The 19,810-nt window shown below is 40.8% G+C and overlaps 2 protein-coding genes across 3 annotated transcripts in view; both read left to right on the plus strand.

Annotated features, from left to right (window-relative positions):
* Positions 1-19,050, plus strand: part of LOC104663263 (aurora kinase A-like) — a 33,537-nt gene extending 14,487 nt beyond the window's left edge. Inside the window, exons 1-2 of one of the 2 annotated variants that reach the window (XM_030929007.1) lie at positions 17,645-17,754; positions 17,959-19,050. In XM_030929007.1, coding sequence (XP_030784867.1) covers positions 17,645-17,754; positions 17,959-18,856 — 1,008 coding nt within the window. In that variant the 3' untranslated portion in view covers positions 18,857-19,050. Of the gene's footprint in view, positions 1-17,639 lie in introns of those variants that run through there. The other variant, XM_030929006.1, reaches the window with a different exon arrangement.
* Positions 875-12,924, plus strand: LOC104662954 (glutathione S-transferase A1). Its single transcript, XM_010364093.2, has 7 exons — positions 875-1,051; positions 5,685-5,801; positions 7,367-7,418; positions 8,295-8,427; positions 10,341-10,482; positions 11,634-11,765; positions 12,652-12,924. The coding sequence occupies exons 2-7, from the start codon at positions 5,715-5,717 to the stop codon at positions 12,772-12,774; spliced, it is 669 nt and encodes a 222-aa protein (XP_010362395.1). The 5' UTR covers positions 875-1,051; positions 5,685-5,714; the 3' UTR covers positions 12,775-12,924.
* Positions 19,051-19,810: the final 760 nt, after the last annotated feature.

Consider the following 19,810-nt stretch of genomic DNA (forward strand, 5'->3'; position numbering starts at 1 on the left):
GTGATTTCCAGGAATCCTTCCCTGCATCTTCTAGCTTCTGGGAGCTCTTGGCCTTTCTAGACTTTCATGGATTGTGACCACATCACTCTAATTTCTGCCTCCCTCTTCCAGCACCTCACCCTCTGTGTCTTGTGTCTTTTCTTCTCTCTGCGGAGAGGACAATTGTCAATGGATTCGGGGCCTTTCCAGATATACCAAGACGATCTCATCTCAAATTCTTTTACTTCATTACATCTGCAAAGAGTGTTTTTCCAAATTAGATCAAGTTCACAGGGTCTAGGGATTTCTATATGGACCTATCTTTCTTGGGGGCCAACAAAACGCCCTGCATGTTATAGATGAAGAAAGATTATTTGCAATTGATGAATCCAGGTGATGGATACTTTCAGATTTGTTATATTATGGGTGATTTGAGTGGCATAAAGAGGAAAGCACATGGAAATAGGGTTCCCGGATTTGGCAGATAAAATACGGGACACCCACCTAAATGTGAATTTCAGATAAACAATAAAGAATATTTCAGTATAATCAGGTTTCATACCACTTTTGGAAATAGCTATAACTAAAAAATTATTGATTGTTTGCCTGAAATTCACATTGACATGGATGTCCTATATTTTATTTGTCAGCCCAGTAAGAAAAGGGTGGCATCAGCTTGCCCTTCACAGACATCCCCCCAAGCTGTGCTCACAATAGAGGTTTTTCAGTTGCCATAGTCTTTGCATCCAACTCATGAAAACAAGTGTCTTAAAAAGCCAGTTTCTGCTGACTTGCAAAAAGAGCAAAATCCAGGTGAAATGTATTGTTTAAACTTTAATTGCCAACCTTGAAATGGAACATATTAACCAGTTTCTTCTGATAAGCAGATCACTTACTCATGTCTTAGAATCCAGTAGGTGGCCCCTTGGCCATGAAATGTGTGGGAGTTGCTTTTCTGTAACTTTATCCTTCTTTCAGTGGGAGGGAACTATTGAAAGGAACAACAAGCTTATAAATACATTAGGACCTGGAAGTCAGTTGACCAGCCACGACAGTGACAACGTTTAACAAAGTAAGTACTGATCTTATAAATCTCTCTACATTGCCTCACACTCTCCTCTCTAGCCTCCTAGAAAAATATGCTAGTATGTGTCCTTAAGACAAGAAAAAGTCTGTTTTTACTCATATTGTGCCATCTTGGTGTGTTTGGGTGACAGTTCAAGAATTGTTTATTTCTATTCTGTTGGATGCATCTTTAGAAAAGTGTAAAAATGAAGAATTTAGAAAACCAGGGCCTCAGCATTTAATGGTATGGGAAACAATGACATGAGGAGAAAAAAAGAAATGGTAGCATTTTAAACAACCTGAGAATAATCAGTACTGGAAGAAGTGGCAATGTATGCAAAAATGTCTTTCTCTGTATAAGTAATCAACACACAATTGTAAATTGTGACACTGTAATACTATATTGGCTGTGAAAATTTAAAACTAAGGTTTATTATAATTGGAGTAAATTAGTTTGAATGTCAGGGGAACTAGATTCTAGTTGAGCCTTTGCCACTAATTAGCTCCATGACAAGTCATATTCTGTCCCTGGAGTTCTACCGACTCCTGGCCAATCTAGAGGATAGCTAAGAAAGAGGCTCTGACTGTTGCTGCCCTTTGAACTGTGTAATTCTTTGTATGGAGATCAGACCTGCCCACTCTAGGATATTTCTAGGTACCCTGCCCTCTACCTACCTGATTTGTAGCCCCCTCTCCCTCCCTGCAGGTGTGATAACCCAAAATATCTCTAAACCTTGCTCAATGCCCTCCAGAGCAGAGGAGCAAAATCCCCCTGGTTGAGAACCATGGGACTACATGACCTCATGGGGCTAAGCAAGGCCACGTTACTGATGTGCCCCACTGCTTGGACGTTCACCAAAAACTTCCTGTTAATCCACATGGACTGATTAATGAATATCATTAACCTCTGTACAGGAGCTAAAAAGCAAAGAGAGAGAGACAGAAACAGAGAGTCATCATAGGACAGATTTCATGTAAGTCTAGATTCATATAAAATCTTATTCCTACTAGAGTTCTATGGACAAAATATAGAGAACCAGAGAAATGGATACAAGATAGATAATAGATGATGAAGAGACAGATTACAGAGAGATAGATACGTAGAACAACTGATAGATGAAATAACACATATATGGATGAATAGACAGAGATTATGAATAGATACATATACATAGATGGTTGATAGGTAAAATAATTGATGGATAGATAGATCAAAGAAAGAGGATCCATGGGCTACTCAATGTGTCCAGAGACTCACCCATCTTCCAAGCACTGGGACCAGAGCAAACACCCATTGCTGAGTTCCTACTATGAATTTTTTGTACATTATCTCATTTAACTTTCTCAACAACCTGCAAAAGTAGAAATAACTAACTCGATTCTAAGGAGAGAAAATTGAGGCTCAGAGATTAAACAACCTACTGAGTTTATGAATCTCATAATGGGAGGAGTCGTGATTTATCTCATTCTCCCTTCTCTCTGATAAGAAACAGTGTCATTGGGACCAACTCAGAGATGGAACTCCTTGAATTTACTCCTGGAATTATGAGAGCTTATATTCCTTTCAAAACAAGCCCATTTTTAATTGATGTAAATCCAGTTATACTAGTCCTCAACTCACTCTGGTTTTTAGGTTGTCAAATCAGAGAAAGGCACACTTTTATTAATTTTTTCTTCCAAGCAAGCCCCTGAAAAGTTGCTCACAGGAGGAACTCAAGAATTAGATGTTCCCGTCTCGCCCTCTCCTTTCAACATTTAGTTGGTTAATATACATTGAATAGGAAAATATAAAACAACTTCTCAGAGAGGAGCTGAGAGCCAGGTTACGGGGCGGAGTGGAAAAGCTCTCGACCTGCAATCAGAAGTTCAGGCTGACCCAACACTCACCAAATGTGCAGCATGGGACAGGTGCTTTAGCTCTCTGAGACTCAGTGTGCCCATCTTTAATTCGGATAATAGGAGCCATTTCCCAGGGTTGTTGCAGAAGGTAGATGCACTCCCTAGATATTGACCGTGAATGAGCAGCCTGCGTGTGTGACCCGTGGCAAATCCTTGAACTCTCTGGTTCTCATTTTCTGTTGACCCAACAAAGCTCAGTGGTAACCTATGTCTGTCTTAGCCTGACCCTTGGAAACCTCACACTGGAGAAAGTGGTATGTTAGTTATCAGCAGTAGTGTTGTGGTAAAATATTATGTAAGATAAAATTTCATTTCCTTTTGAAACATGATCCTCAATCAATGGCTAAGAGAGTTTAGTTTGGAGATTGGAATTACAACACTGTGAACTCTAGTCCAAAACAATTAAACAAGCCCGCCCCACACTTTCCTGTGAACTTCACTCTCCCTTTCATTCTTCTGAGTTATGCTATTTCCATATCCCAAGTTACTTTAATTTACTCCTGGAGTTATCATAGAAAGTACAATGCCAAGCCGGGCGCGGTGGCTCAAGCCTGTAATCCCAGCACTTTGGGAGGCCGAGACGGGTGGATCACGAGGTCAGGAGATCGAGACCATCCTGGCTAACATGGTGAAACCCCGTCTCTACTAAAAAAATACAAAAAAAAAAAAAAAGAAAGAAAGAAAGAAAGAAAGTACAATGCCAAAATATCTAATTACAAAACAGGTGAGTTGATTCAGTACGATTTCAAATAATTCTTTACTTTCCAAAGGTTAAACTATTGACTCCCATATTTTAAAATGTAGACATTTAAAAGATTTTGATGCCTAATTTTAGTCATACACACTTTTTTACAAATACATTAGTTGAGGCCAGGTGCGGTGGCTCATTCTTGTAATCCTAGCACTTTGGGAGGCTGAGGCGAGTGGATCACCTGAGGTCTGGCATTCAAGACCAGACTGGCCAACATGCTGAAACCCTGTCTCCACTAAAAATACAAAATTATCTGGGTGTGGTGGCAGGTGCCTCTAATCCCAGCTACTCGGGAGGCTGAGGCATAAGAATCACTTGAACCTGGGAAGCCGAGGTTGCAGTGAGCCAAGATCGCACCGTTGCACTACAGCCTGGGCAAAAACAGCGAAACTCCATCTCAAAAAATAATAATAATAATTAATAAATACATTAGTTGTTAAAGGCAAGTATATTTTTGTTCCACACTCAACAACCACAAAACTTTGCAAGAAGAATCTTAATGTTTAATAACAGAGCTGGGAGTTTGGACAGAAAATGCAACTGTTCCTAAGTCCTGGTACTGGAATTGCTGCTTTCAGAGTCCTGTGTCTTTCCATTCACATTCATGATACAATTAGTTGCATCTGTCCCTGCAGCCACTGGTTTTCATTCTCTAATACTCTGCTATGTTCCACCTCCCAAACAGCCTGGGATAGAGCAAGGGCTATCAAACTTCACTGATGAGTCCAGTCAATTTACCTCTAACCATTTGCAATGACCATGTGAGCATGCACACATGCAAACATCCATACACACAACATGCAGATAACTGAAACTAACAACTCATGAAACATTACTTACCCTTCAACATGTCATGCTCGCTGATATTTTCTATTATATTCTTTTCTATTTTATTTTTTAAAGTAATGCAGTTTCACAATCTGCTGAAAGATTACCATGCATATTTGAGAAACACTAACAGAAAATAAGATGCAGTTTTTGGTTTTTAATAGCAGTGAGTCTGCATCCCAGATCCATCATTTACTCTGGCAAGTTACTTTAAAAACCTCAGTATCCTCAAATGTAAAATGAGAATAACAACAGCATTCACCTTAGGTGATTTTTGTAAGATAAAATGAAGAGAAGTTTAGAAGAATGATCAGTGTGTGACTGACATTGAACAAATGCTAGCTCCTTCCATATCCTACAAAGTTAATGCAGCAAATCTCTTTTTCCAGGTTATAAAACAAAATGCCCCCCACAGAGTTAGAATACAGAATTCCAAAAGAAGCAAGGGATTAGCATTCGTTGTCTGTTGAAATAATTTGGATATTCTAGCTACAGTTAAACAAGTCTGAGGGCTAATTTCTGGTTTTGATCAAATGCAGTCTCACAGCCAAAGACCTGAAGAGTGACTTAGCTCCCTGCCGGTCCTCCGTCAGTGACATCCTCTGGTTTCATGGCCAGTTCATGGATTCCCAGGGCCTTCACCCAGCTGGCTTCGAGGCGTGCCTTCATTTTAGTCCTTGGTGCAGATATTCATGTCTATCACCAACCGGAGTGTGACTGTGAACATTGTATTTCTCTGATGTTCCATTTCATTAACTAAAAAATGGAGATAACAACCATTTCATGGTACTATAAGGAGGGTTAAAGATATAAAATATTAAAAGGGACTAGCATTGAGGAAGGATCATTAGGAAGTTTTCAATAAGTATTAGTCCTTTAATTCCTCCTCTTCCCATTAACTCCTATACATGTATTATTACCACATACTCTCACCTCTTAGGCTGTCAAGAAAAGTTACAGTTAGCCAATGAAGACTTGAGACTGGTTTGCTGGAATCTGAGGGTGGCCACTGATGGGTAATAATTTGAACCAAAAAAACATTCCAGGAACTCCTCCAACCAAGTCATGAAGAAGGCAGGTTCTTCTTCAGTATTATGGGTGGTTTTCAACCAAAAGTACATTTTTTTGTTCTATGGCTTCAATTATTCATTCATTCATTCAGGCTTAGAGAAACCTCCAGAAGACTGCTATCATGGCAGAGAAACCCAAGCTCCACTACTTCAATGCACGGGGCAGAATGGAGTCCATCCGGTGGCTCCTGGCTGCAGCTGGAGTAGAGGTAGGTTCTGAGTTAGGTCATCGTAAGTTGGATTTAAAATTGCGTTATCACATACTTTTCCCACAGAAACTATGAGATGATTACTTACCGAAGCATTGTGCCTTAAATACAAATGGGCTGTAATTAAGAAAAAGACGAACAGATTTGACCAAGTAATTCTTAAAATTTCTTCTCATCTAAAAGCATACATATTAAAATACATTTAAGAAACTAATCACAAAGTGTAGAACTTAAGTGGATTAGAATTTAAACAAAGTGTAAAAAACATTTATGGCATTTATACAACAATTAGAAACATGAATATCGATTGAATATTTGATGACATGGAAGAATTATTGTTAATATTTCATGTGTGATGATGTACTATGGCTATCTTTAGAATACTTAATGTGTTTTAGGAAAACACATTGAAGTATTTAAGGATTAATCATACGGATCTGGGATTTCTTTGGAATTATTACAAGAGGAGAAGTAGGTGGGCATACAGATGAAACCATATTGGTTTTGATTGATAATTATTGATTCTAGGTGAGAAGCATAAGGAGAATCACTATGCTTTTCTGTTTATATTTATTCATGTTCATAATTTCAACAATAAAAAATAAAAATGCATAACATTTTAGAGGTAATTAAAGGTTGTAATTAGAGGTAAAAATGCAAACTACACATGAGAGATGCAAGGGAGTGTATTGTAACAAATTACCTATTAAAGATTGACTACATTCACAGCAATTATTTGGTTGAGCACTTACTAATTCCAGGTCCTGTACTAGGTCATGGAAATAGACAGTGAAGAAGATAGACACAGTCCCTGCCCTGGGGCGGCCTACATGTCTATGAGGATGCAGAGAAATAAACACGTGGTTAAAACGAGGTGGGGAAGCTTCTAGAATACACATGCATTCCCCAGTGACACAAAACTACATCAGAAACTAGAAGTTTTCATTAAAAATAATATTAGTGTGGGACTCTCATTCCTTTATTAAATTGAGAATTTTACCCTATTGTGTCTCACGAACTTCGGAAGAGAAAATTATAGTTGCAAGTGTTAAAGCTGTGTAACAGTGGTGACCTATTTCACCCTTAGCAGGGTTCCTGAGAAGTGGGGCGATACAAATTACAGCAGAGGCTCCTTGGTGGCAGAATATTTGATGGCCATTAGCCCATGGCACGCCCCATGCTGGCGACACACAAGGTTGTGGTCTGATCTCACTTAGAGACACAGGCTTTCCTAAGATATGACAACACCATAACTTGGAGAACTGCTCAGTGCCTTTTCTCCAGTGACGTCCCTTATCAAAACATGACCTAATCATAGATATTCATGAGATCAGGGTGAAGGTGAAGTGAACTAGAAGATTGAGCAGCTATGTGCTGTGACCCATGCACTTCTCTCAATGATTTAGGTCTAAATTTCCAAATGGCCATGACCAACCCCCTCTGGGTACCCTGCCAAACTCAGAAATCTTATATTCTCCAAACTATGCACCAGATGGGGCCATCCAAGGCCACAAGTCTATAACAGAATGAACTAACAAGAACCCATTTGCTGTGTCTGCTTCCAGTTTGAAGAGATATATCTAAAATCTGCAGAAGATTTGGACAAGTTAAGAAATGGTAAGATCAATCTCTAAGTGCCTCTGATGAGGGTATCTAGTAGAAGGTACAAGGGGATGTTTGAGCAGCCGGCAATGTCTATGTGTATGGGGCATGATATTTGGACATGGTGTAGAGAGAGAAAGTGGTTAAGATGGAAGGGATGTGGCTCTTTCATCAAGTCTGGCAACTCTCTCCAGACTAAAAGGACCAGACCTCTCAGAGTGTTTGCTACAGGAACAATCTCCTGCACCCTGAGACAGCCCTTTTCTGTTTTTGTGCTTGGGGCACCAGGAATGAGTTGTGGTCATCAGCACAGGATCCCATACAGCCCTCGCCATCCAAGCACATGCAAGAACATGCATTAGACCAAAGGAAGAGAAATAGATGTGGCCAATGTCTTGAGTTTTTTCTCTCATGGCAGGGGGGCATGACAAGGTAACACTGCAGCACTATTGCAGACTTTGAAGAGCACAGAAAGGGACCCTTACATAAAAAGCTCTCAGAACCTGCCTTAAATGTCACAAACACCATGAGACTTACTCTGGGAAACTTCCTGTTTTAAATGGCATCTTGTTGCCAGTCCTATTGTAACTTGTCCCAACCTCTTCCTAAAATATCCATGAAGGTAAATCAACACAAAAATCACTTGAACCTGGGAGGCAGAGGTTATAGTGAGTTAAGATCATGCCACCCCACTCCAGCCTGGGCGACAGAATGATACCCTGTCTCAAAAAAATAAAAATAATAATAAAAAAAGCTGTTTCAAGTGAAATCTTACTAGACAATAATTTCTTTTTCATTTTACGAATTTAGTCATTTCCACAACCATTTTTTTCATCCTGAAAGTCTGGGTTTCATAGACATTTCACTCTCCTTTTCTTCTTCCTTCTAAAGATGGATATTTGATGTTCCAGCAAGTGCCAATGGTTGAGATTGACGGGATGAAGCTGGTGCAGACCAGAGCCATTCTCAACTACGTTGCCAGCAAATACAACCTCTATGGGAAAGACATAAAGGAGAGAGCCCTGTATGGTATATTTTCTGTTCTTCCATCCACAGAGAACACAAAATGATTTAGATCCTTCCTTGAGTGGGTAGGACCATGGCAGGGCATCGTGACCAACACCTGGCTGGGCCTTGGATTTATACACTGGGGTCCAGTATTGAAGAGTATTGAAGAGTCCATGGAGATGAGGGAATAGTGAACATGGGGTGGGTTCAGACAAGGGTGATTCTAGAAGAGGATACAGTCCATGAATCCAGCACCTCATGGTGATTTCCAAACACGGATGAAACGTGAACTGAGGAGGATGGAGAATCACAATTCCAGGTGCTCAGGACTTCAGAGGCTGGACTCCAACCAACAGCTTAGGACAGGCATAGAATATTTGAGAGTCTGTAGATGAAGGACTGGGGAAGGAAAGCTGAAAAGAAGCCAAATCTTAGGTCCCAGTAACTCCAAGAATGATGACCAGGAACCTAAATTACCAACCAACTATATCACCTGGAATACTTGAGCAGAGCTAGTAGAGGCTGGCACCAAGGATGCTGGGGTTACCTTGACACATGGTTAGAAGGCCAGAACAGCCAGATTGATTCAATACTAGCAAAGCCAAGGGGTCTCCTTGCTGTTGTGATCAGACTGCATGATTCCAAATAAATCCTGAATGAAACTGCTGGCAGCTCCTCAAAACTTTAATATAGTATTACCAATGACCCAGCAGTTCCTCTAACGGGTATATTCCCAAACAATCAAAAATACATTTTTTACATAAATGAATAATGCAAATAACAATATTCATAGTATTCAAAAAGTAGAAACAACCCAAATATTCATCAATCAATAAATGGAGGAGAAAATGCGCCTTAGCCATGCAATGGAAAGATATTTGGTCATGAAAAGGAATGAAGTACCAATGCATGCTACAAGATGGTTAAACCACAACACATGTTACATAAAACAAACAAGACACAGAAGGCCACGTACTATAGGATTCTTTTCATATGAAATGTCCAGATATTCAAATCCATAGAGGTAGAAAGTAGATTAGTGGTTGCTTGGAGCTAAAGAAGTGGGGTGTGGAGAAAAACGAAGAATACTGCTAATAGTACAGATGTCCTTATCAGTGTGATAAAAATAATTCTGGAATTAGACTGTGGTTATTTTTACAGATTTCTGTGAATGCACTAAAAACCACTAAATAGTGTAATATAACTGGTGGCAATTATAGTATATGAATATGCATCAATAAACCTCTTGTTTAAAAAGTGTTGTGAAACTCCAGTTTGACACAAAAGAAGAAAAGTTTGCACTGGTTGTAACTGTATAGAGAATTTCGCCAGGGAAGGGGATTCTCAGGTGGGGTCTCAAGAAAGGCACACATAGCTAGAGTTGGGCAACAGCACATGGAGAGGGCTGTGGAAACGTGTTTCATGGGTGTAATAATTGGAAGAACTGCTAATATGGGGCATAGAAGGAGCCCTAGGAAGTGTAAAATGATGAGAGAGGATGAGGAATTTGGCTAAGATGGCCAGGGACTCTCTTAGGATTACTTAGGAAGCAGGTCTTTGGCCATTTGACTCACACTAAGTTCATGCACAGAACAAGCCACAACGGAGATGACAAATCTTGGCACAGCAACAGTGGGTACTGGCAGTGATTCCACGGATTTCTCTCATGTCTGTGACCACCGATGCTCTTTTTCCTGTATTAGGTCATTGAGTAACAAAATTTAGAGATCTGTCTACCTCGATAGGTTGTTTTAATAAATAAATGTTAATATACCTGTAAAAATAGAGCATAATGACTAGACTCTGAAAAGCACTCACTGGAGGTGAATTATTTTGCCATCACCTGTTACTCTACTCTCTTAGGTTTTTGTAAACCTATGAAATCTAAGGCAAAAAGTATTTGACTATTTGGTTGTTTTTGTCTTTTAGGATTGACATGTATACAGAAGGTATAGCAGATTTGGGTGAAATGATCCTCCTTCTGCCCATATGTCCACCTCAGGAAAAAGATGCCAAAGTTGCCTTGATCAAAGAGAAAATAAAAAATCGCTACTTCCCTGCCTTTGAAAAAGTAAGTGAAACTGTTCAGTGTTTTGGGGAACTGAGTTTAGAGGCCAGTAGAAAAATAGTGGCTGGGCATTCCTGGGGCCATTGACCTTCACTTTCAGTGAGACTTCGTGAACACCAACGCAGCACTCTGACTCTCAAGGCATTTTATGAAAATAGGCTTGGAGAAACAATTTTATCACTGATACCCACACTATAATTTTCCAGTAAACTTTTAATTTACTGAACCCCAACATGGAATTACCTGTTCAACAAAATCTCGTGTTCATAAGTAGAACGTGGGCTGTGGAAGGCTCTGGACCACACTAGAGGTTGCTGTTGAGTCTATGGAACCCCACAGACTTTGATTGAACGGGCGCATGATGAAAATGATCCATCAGAAAACATTCTGGCTCCATATGCAGGAAGACAGGATCCCAATTGCCCAACTAGAGAATACTGTAGTGTTTCAGGGATGGGCATCTTTTAAAAGGAGAGTGATTGTGGGATGCAGAGGAAGATTTTGTAAAATGCATTATATAGTAAGTTGTAGACATCAGTGCAGTTCACCCCTAAATGCTTCAGCTTGCAGATTATAACATAGTGCCAGTCAGGAGTGAGAGTCAATGCTGTAAGAAAGATGATGAATTCAGGTTCACCCAGGTTTACTACAGATCTCAGGGAGACAGAGCAGGGAATAAGGAGAGCAGACAAGGAGAAATGAGGACTCTGAAATCGTCTCCTTCTGGGGAAAGAGTGTTGTCATGAAGGTGGAGTTGCTGTCCAAGGGAGGTTGGAGAGGGAGGGAGCAGAATGTAGAGCCATGTCCTGAATGTGAGTGCTCCACACTGTAGGGCCTGGGGCAGACAGAACATGTGGCGGCGGGTGCTATGCCCCTGGCCCATGTGGAAGAAGCAAGCTGGGTGGGTGGTATAGATGCCACAGTGATGTAGATGAGAAGAGAAAATGGGAGACTGAGCTCCAATTGAGGAGTGAGCAGAGTTACACTTCTTACTTTCTCATTCATTCAAATAATGTAGAGAAAGCTCTGGATTTCTGCACCTATGCAGTAAGGCAACAGGGATGGGGAAAGTCAGGGTGGAGAGGCTCTGAAAGAAGCAGGGGTCCCACCCTGGGTGGGCATGTGTTCCTGATCTGATTCCTCCAATTCTCCAGGTCTTAAAGAGCCATGGACAAGATTACCTTGTTGGCAACAAGCTGAGCCGGGCTGACATTCACCTGGTGGAACTTCTCTACTACGTGGAAGAGCTTGACTCCAGCCTTATCTCCAGCTTCCCTCTGCTGAAGGTGACCCATTTCACAGCCCAGAGTGGCAGCCCCACATCTCCCATCTTGGGAACTTGTATCTGGGCCCTGGGACTGTCCAAGTTTTGACCCCAGCCTTCTCCAGGCCTTCAGTGCCGCAAGGTCTCCAAAATGAGCTTCCAGAGTCCAATGTTGAGGAATGAAAACACTTTTCTTATGGAAAGGAAATTTGTGGTGCATGCTACCCCACAAAGAGTATTTTGACTTTTATTCTGGAAAGAACCCAGGGCCCAGCATCCTCCCCATCCCTCTATTTCAATGTGGTTTCTGTTTCTGAATTCTCTGTGATGTCCTTTATCCCACACGTGCACTTGTCGTCCCTCACTGATTCGCTCTGAGCAGGGCCCTTTCCATCTGGTTTCCTCCCTGGGCTCCAGCTCCTGCTGTCAGACATTTTGGTGCTCCCTGCACAGCTCTCCAGCACTCTGCCCCCCACGCTGTATCTCTCACAGAGAAAAGGTGGTCCCATGGTTTGTCTTTATATTTTCTATAGCTATTCCCTTTCCCAACTAATTTCCCCATATTTTTACTTCTGCTTAGAGACTGATCTGTGTTGATATCCCACAGGCACATTATTTTTGTCTTGTATAATATGAGAGTCACTAATCTACAGGATTAATACTTAAGGAGAAAGATAGGGTTGACTGAACTGTTTAAAACTTAAAGACATCTTTGGGGAAAATAAAGTGAGCTACATGTTCTTGTTCTGATCTTCATTTCTCACTGGGTGTCTGTTTCTGCCTCCATGCTAGTGCTGATGCAGGGGACTCGCTTGGTCTTTGGCAGGAGGGGCTCAGATTCCCTGGGTCGTGTTAATGGTGGTGTCAGTCCTTGGCTTCACTCTCAGGCTGTGCTTTATGAATTACAGGCCCTGAAAACCAGAATCAGCAACCTGCCCACGGTGAAGAAGTTTCTGCAGCCTGGCAGCCCCAGGAAGCCTCCCATGGATCAGAAATCTTTAGAAGAAGCAAGGAAGATTTTCAAGTTTTAGTAAAGCAGCCATGGAGGCCAAGAACATACAAAACCAATATTCTGAAGTTTTGCAACAATAAAGTGCTTTACCTAAGTGTTGATTGTGCCTATTGTGAAGCTAATGAACTCTTTCCAATTACATGCTAATTAAATAATACAACTCCTATTCGCCCACTTAGTTAAAATTGATTTGCTTTCATTAGGATCTGATGTGAATTCAGATTTCCATTCTCCTCCTAACCTACCACTTCCTTGGAATTAAAAATTCAGTAAAAAAGGAAACTATAGATTATGTGGTTTGTTTGACTTTTCCAAGAATTGGAATATATATATATTCCAATATATAACAAACAATTTCTCATACAATCTATTAAAATGTCAATGTAGAAATGCGCTTCCGACATTTTCAGGTATGCACAGGAGAAGAGTTACCATTCTGGGTAATGGCATAAAGCCATTTTCTTCTTTTCCTGGACAGTCATTTTATTTCTGATAAAAGCGTTCTTTCTTATGCATTTGCAAAATAATGATTGTCTGCTGTGGATTCCTCAGTTTTCTAGGAGGTGAGGAAATATTGAAGAGCAAACAGACCCACCCTCTGCTCTCAGGCCACCTTGTTGTCCCTTACAGTGTATGTGCTCCTGGCTCATCCTCACTCTGCTCCTTAAGGCTCTGTGGGGCCCCAAGAATGAGCCTTCCCTCAGTTCCCTCAGTGCCACTCAGGCCTGGGCTGTCAAGATACAGATGGTAAGTGTGGATTACATACAAATAAGTATATGCAAAATCATTTTTCCCTGGTGTGGCACTGTACCAGAATGCTTCGATTAGGAGTGCTTTGTAGCTCCGCCCACATACTGGTCCTATAATGTGAATCTCTCTCAGGACACCTGGGCTTCTGCAATTTGAGCTACCCTCCTGTTAGAGTGAGCTTCCCCACAGTTGGCAGATGTGGCTGAGGGAGCAGACAGACACACAGGCTTCCTACCTGCAGCTCCACTTTGCTCTAGTCTCTGCTCTATTTACAACCAGAGTGGTTGTTCTAAAATGCAAATCAGAAAAAAAATCACAGAATTCTTCAGTGAGTCCTGACTGCATACAGAATGCATCCTCACATCTGTCCTCACTTCTTGATCTCCAGCCCAATCAACCCTCTGAGCATGGTGGGGCCTCTTGCCTTCCTGCCTGGGTGCAGCTGCTAGCCCTGCCTGGCAAGCTTCTTCCCAGTGGACACACTTAACACCACCTCATTGCTTCCCAGGAGTGCTGGGCTGTCCTCTGCCCTCCACAGAGCCCCAGGGAGCCTCTAATAACACCTGAGGGCCCCTGTGTCTGCTCCCCTGTACTGTGAGCTCATGGTATGGGGCTTGGCCTGCTGAGTCCCCAGTACTTCTTCACCAACGGACAGTGACATCTGCACAGACCCATGCACAGCTCTATGCACCTCCAGAACCCAGGTATATGAGACTGGGCTTTGAGAACACACAAACCGCCACAGACTCTACCTGTCTCTATTTATTCATTAATTTCTAAAAAAAAAAAAAAATTGGCTCATAACCCTCAAATGTTTTGTTAGGATCTTGCTTGGATGCTGACCAAAATAAATGAACTGCTAAGAAATTTTTATGGGACACTTATGTGAACTAGAATGCTGAAGCTTTGATGAAATTAGAGAATTATAGAATTTTAATATGATAAAATTATATGCAACATAATCACAGTGTAATTGTGTTTAGAAAAGAAGTTCTTCCTTTCTAGAGATGAATACTAGTATTTACAGATGAAATGATATGCTGTCTGGGATTTGCTTGAAAAGAATTCCATGGTAGTGGAGGGAGTATGTGGGAGTTTGCATCATTTTCTTGTGGCTCCTGTCACAGATTCCTACAAACTGGGTGGCTTGAAACAACAGAAACGCATTTTCTTACAATTCTGAAGGTCAGAAGTCTGAAGTCAGGGTGTGAGTAGGGCCACATTCCCCTGGAAGCTCTAGGCAACAATCCTTCCCTGCCTCCTACAGTTTCTGGGAGCTCTTGGCATTTCTGGACTTTCATGGATCATGGCCACATCACTCTACTTTCTGCCTGGGGCTTCCAGCACCTCACCCTCTGCGTGTCTGTGTCTTCTGTTCTCTATGTTGCAGGGACACCTGTCATTGGATTTAGGGCCTATCTGGATATTCCAGGATGAGTTCATCTCAAGTTCCTTAACTTCATCTGCAAAGAGCCTTTTTCCAAATAAGGTCACATTTATAGGACCCAAGGATTTGGACATGGACCTCTCTTTCTTGGGAGCCAACATAACTTAATCCACTACCTGGTATAGATGAAGAAATGTTGCTGGAAATTGATGAATCCAGGTCATGGGTACCTTCAAACTTGTTATATTATTCCCTCTACTTTTGTATTTGCTAGAATTTTTCCATGTAAATTTTAAAACTATCTTATTTTAGGAGCTCCTACAATGTCCAGGTTTTGTCCCCGACAATGAGGACTGGACTCAAATAAGAAGGCTCTGCTCTCAGGAGCTCAAGGTCTAAGGGGAAATCTGACGTTGAATACACCTTGTCAAATTAATGTAGGGAAAGACACAATAGAGAAAATGCAGTAGGAGCTGAAAGTAGAGTATTCCAGTCAGGACAAATACCATGTGCAAAGGCCCAGAGGCCAGGAAGGGTGACTTGAGCAATGAAGAGAGGAAAGAACATAAAAATAGGGTGGCCAGATTTGGTGGATAAGATACAGGGCACCCAAATAAATGTGAATTTTTAGATAAACAATCCATTTTTTTTAATATAAACATGTTTCCTACAGCGTTTGGGACACACTTATACTAAAAAAATGACTGATCCTTTGCCTGGAATTCATATTTACTTGGGTGCCCTGTATTTTGTGTGGCAACCCAGTAAGAGAAGCTTTCCAGAGGGCCATCAACCTGCCCTTCAGAGACATCCCCTCCCAGCTATGCTCCCAGCAGAGATTTCTCATCTGTCTTAGTCCTTACATTCAAGTCATTAAAAGTGAGTGTCGTCAGAAAGCCAGTTTCTACTGACCTACTGTACAGAGAGCAAAACCTGCTGAAATTTTTGGTTAGACTCTTATTGCCCACCTTGAAAAGGAACGTATTAACCAGTTACCTTGTGATAAGAGGATGACTTGCCATTTTTCTCAGAATCTAGTAGGCAGTCCTGTGGCCCTGAAATGTGTGGGAGTGGCGGTTTTTAACTTGACTCTATTCCTTTCAGTGGGAGGGAGCTATTGAAATGAACATGTAGTTTATAAACCACATTAGGACCTCAGAGTAAGTTGTTGAGCCACAAGGGTGACAGCCTTTAACAAAGTAAATACTGATCTTAGACATCTCCCTATATTACACATGTTCTCCCATCTAGCTCACTAAAAAATACTTTAAAATGTGTCCTTGGCACAAGAAAAATCTGTTTTATACTCATATTAATGCTTTCTCTGTATGCTTGGATGACAGTTTAAAAGTTCTACATTCACCTGATTTTGGATACATTGTTTCAACTTAAATAATGAACAGAGACCCTTTCAAATAAAAGATATTTACTTCAGAATTAAGCGTTATAATGGGTATATGTTTATCATAGTAAACTATGCATGCATTCAGGGAAGTTAAGAAAGACAAATGTTTTTAAGGGAAAAAAATGAGGATTAAATAAACATTTTGAAATACTTATCATTCACTACAAACATCAATAACAAGGGTAATGCCAGGCCAAGTTTAAACAGGCAGTTGATGAGCAAGTGTCCTAACGGAAGTATTCTTTTATAAGATTGCAATGGCCTTGGTTCAAGGTTGTGTTTTTCTTAGTTTGTTTTGTTATCAGATACAAAAGAGTAAGAACATTCTCTTCATGGCCTTTTTCAGTCCTGTTTGTCAGAGTTTTCCTAACATTTTGACTCCTTTTGACTCTGACAACTCTCACAATCATTAAAGAAATGCAAAAATGAAGAATTTAGAAAACTAGACTATGAGAATTTAATGATAGTAGAAAAATTAATGCCATGAGGGGAAAAAATAGTCACGATGTCATTGTAGGTAATCTGAGAATATGATCATTGCCAGAGGAAAGGTAGGTGTTTATGCTAAAGTTACATTCTCTAGACAAGTAATCAACACACAATTATTGTGAACTTACATTTGGCAAGATTACAGAGTTGGGAATTCCCAATGACTGGTAAAAGGGGCATATAACTGGACAGTTCCATGTCTGCAGTTGCTTCTCCAAACCTCCATCTCCTGCTGAGAAAAGAGCCACCAACACCTGCCAAACAGAATTCTAATTTACAACTTGATGGTAGATATCACACATTAATGCTTCCTTCGGGAAGTGCTTTGTGATTTGTTGTCAAGTGTTGATGCCATTGGCTCTTCAATATTTCTTTAAGGTGGTTATGCTCCAAACGGCAGGCAGAATCTTTTGAGAGCAATTTTCAAGAACTTACAGGTGAATCTAAGTCTTTAGAACTTTTAGTTCTATAAAGCAAGATGACTTAGATTAAGGACTAACAAAATTAAAAACAATAATGCCCTTCTTGTGAATTTTCACATTCCCGATTCAACAATTACCTGTTCATCTTTGTCCTTTGCCCAAGTAAACACTTGCCTGATAGCCTTGCTCTTTCCAAATTCCTTCTTCCTTAGTCCTTCTGGGTCTACTCAGTGAGCCACATGCATATCTTTATTAATTCTGTTGAATTGTAGAAAATTGAGTCTGATAATCAGGATTGGTTGATCCATTATCTTGAATCTATTATTTAATTTTTCTATTTAATTTTTCCCATATCATTTGATTTTCTCATCAAGAAAGTTCAGGAATTCTAACGGCTGAGCTCTTGGAAGACTCGGGTCCTTGGGTCGCAGGCATCATGGACCGATCTAAAGAAAACTGCATTTCAGGGCCTGTGAAGCCTGCAGCTCCAGTTGGAGGTCCAAAACGTGTTCTCGTGACTCAGCAATTTCCTTATCAGAATCCATTACCTGCAAATAGTGGCCAGGCTCAGCGGGTCCTGTGTCCTTCAAATTCTTCCCAGCGTGTTCCTTTGCAAGCACAAAAGCTTGTTTCCAGTCACAAACTGGTTCAGAATCAGAAGCAGAAGCAATTGCAGGCAACCAGTGTACCTCATCCTGTCTCTAGGCCACTGAGTCATACCCCAAAGAGCAAGCAGCCCCTGCCGTCGGCACCTGAAAATACTCCTGAGGAGGAACTGGCATCAAAACAGAAAAATGAAGAATCAAAAAAGAGGCAGTGGGGTTTGGAAGACTTTGAAATTGGTCGCCCTCTGGGTAAAGGAAAGTTTGGTAATGTTTATTTGGCAAGAGAAAAACAGAGCAAGTTTATTCTGGCTCTTAAAGTGTTATTTAAAGCTCAGCTGGAGAAAGCCGGAGTGGAGCATCAGCTCAGAAGAGAAGTAGAAATACAGTCCCACCTTCGGCATCCTAATATTCTCAGACTGTATGGTTATTTCCATGATGCTACCAGAGTCTACCTAATTCTGGAATATGCACCACTTGGAACAGTCTATAGAGAACTTCAGAAACTTTCAAAGTTTGATGAGCAGAGAACTGCTACTTATATAACAGAATTGGCAAATGCCCTGTCTTACTGTCATTCGAAGAGAGTTATTCACAGAGACATTAAGCCAGAGAATTTACTTCTTGGATCAGCTGGAGAGCTTAAAATTGCAGATTTTGGGTGGTCCGTACATGCTCCATCTTCCAGGAGGACCACTCTCTGTGGCACCCTGGACTACCTGCCCCCCGAAATGATTGAAGGTCAGATGCATGATGAGAAGGTGGATCTCTGGAGCCTTGGAGTTCTTTGCTATGAGTTTTTAGTTGGGAAGCCTCCTTTTGAGGCAAACACATACCAAGAGACCTATAAAAGAATATCACGGGTTGAATTCACATTCCCTGATTTTGTAACAGAGGGAGCCAGGGACCTCATTTCAAGACTGTTGAAGCATAATCCCAGCCAGAGGCCAATGCTCAGAGAAGTACTTGAACACCCCTGGATCACAGCAAATTCATCAAAACCATCAAATTGCCAAAACAAAGAGTCAACTAGCAAACAGTCTTAGGAATCATGCAGGGGGAGAAATCCTTGAGCCAGGGCTACTGTATAACCTGTCAGGAACATGCTACTGAAGTTTATTTTACCATTGTCTGCTGCCCTCAATCTAGAACGCTACGAGAAATATTTGTTTTACTGAGCAGGTGTGCCTTAACTTCCCTATTCAGAAAGCTCCACATCAATAAACATGACACTCTGAAGTGAAAAAAAAAAAAAAAGAAGAAGAAAAAAAAAAAAAAGAAAGTTCAAAAGATGAAATTATAGAAATCTCTGTGACCGCTAAAATGTCTAGCATTGCTATGTGATCTATCCAAGTATCAGTGATATTGTAATACTACAATGCACTTTAGCACAGTGCAATACACTGTGCTAAAACATACTGTGAGACCTCTCTGCTCTTTGGAAACCTCATAATTTAGTGGGGACACAATGTGTACATAAGTAACTATGATACTTTATAGCTGTGAAAATTCAAAATTAAGGTTAATTTGTAATAGGAATAAATTGATTTCTGAATATCAGAAAAACTAGAATCTGATTCAGTCTTTCCCACTAATTAGCTAGATGACAAGTCACATTCTCTATCTAGGGCTCAACCAACTCACAGCAAACCTTGAAAATGGCTAAGGAAAAGTCTCTCATCTTCCCCTTGGCACGCCTTGGGCTGGGTAGTTCTGTGGGTGCAGGGGCTGTCCTGTTCACGATAGGATGTTCCAAGGCATCACCGGCCTCCACCTACCTATGCTGAAGCCCTACCCAGCACCTTCTGTCCTGATGTGACAACCAAAAATCACTCCAGATATTGCTGAATGTCCTCTGTGCTATGGGAGAAAATATTTTCTGGTTTGGAATCTGTAGACTACATGACTTCTCAAGTGTTAAAATTCAGAATTCCTGACAGAATAACTACATAATTACTGCAGCATTTAACTCGCTTTGTTTTGCTTTGTTTTAGAGATAG

The sequence above is a fragment of the Rhinopithecus roxellana genome, chromosome 4 (assembly GCF_007565055.1).
Source record: "Rhinopithecus roxellana isolate Shanxi Qingling chromosome 4, ASM756505v1, whole genome shotgun sequence".
Classification (NCBI taxonomy): Eukaryota; Metazoa; Chordata; class Mammalia; order Primates; family Cercopithecidae; genus Rhinopithecus; species Rhinopithecus roxellana.

Coding starts and splice junctions, on each gene's coding strand:
- LOC104662954 (XM_010364093.2), top strand. CDS start 5,715: ATGGCAGAGAAACCCAAGCTCCACTACTTCAATGCACGGGGCAGAATG. Junction 5,802..7,366: donor TGGCTGCAGCTGGAGTAGAG/GTAGGTTCTGAG, acceptor GTCTGCTTCCAG/TTTGAAGAGATATATCTAAA. Junction 7,419..8,294: donor TTTGGACAAGTTAAGAAATG/GTAAGATCAATC, acceptor TTCCTTCTAAAG/ATGGATATTTGATGTTCCAG.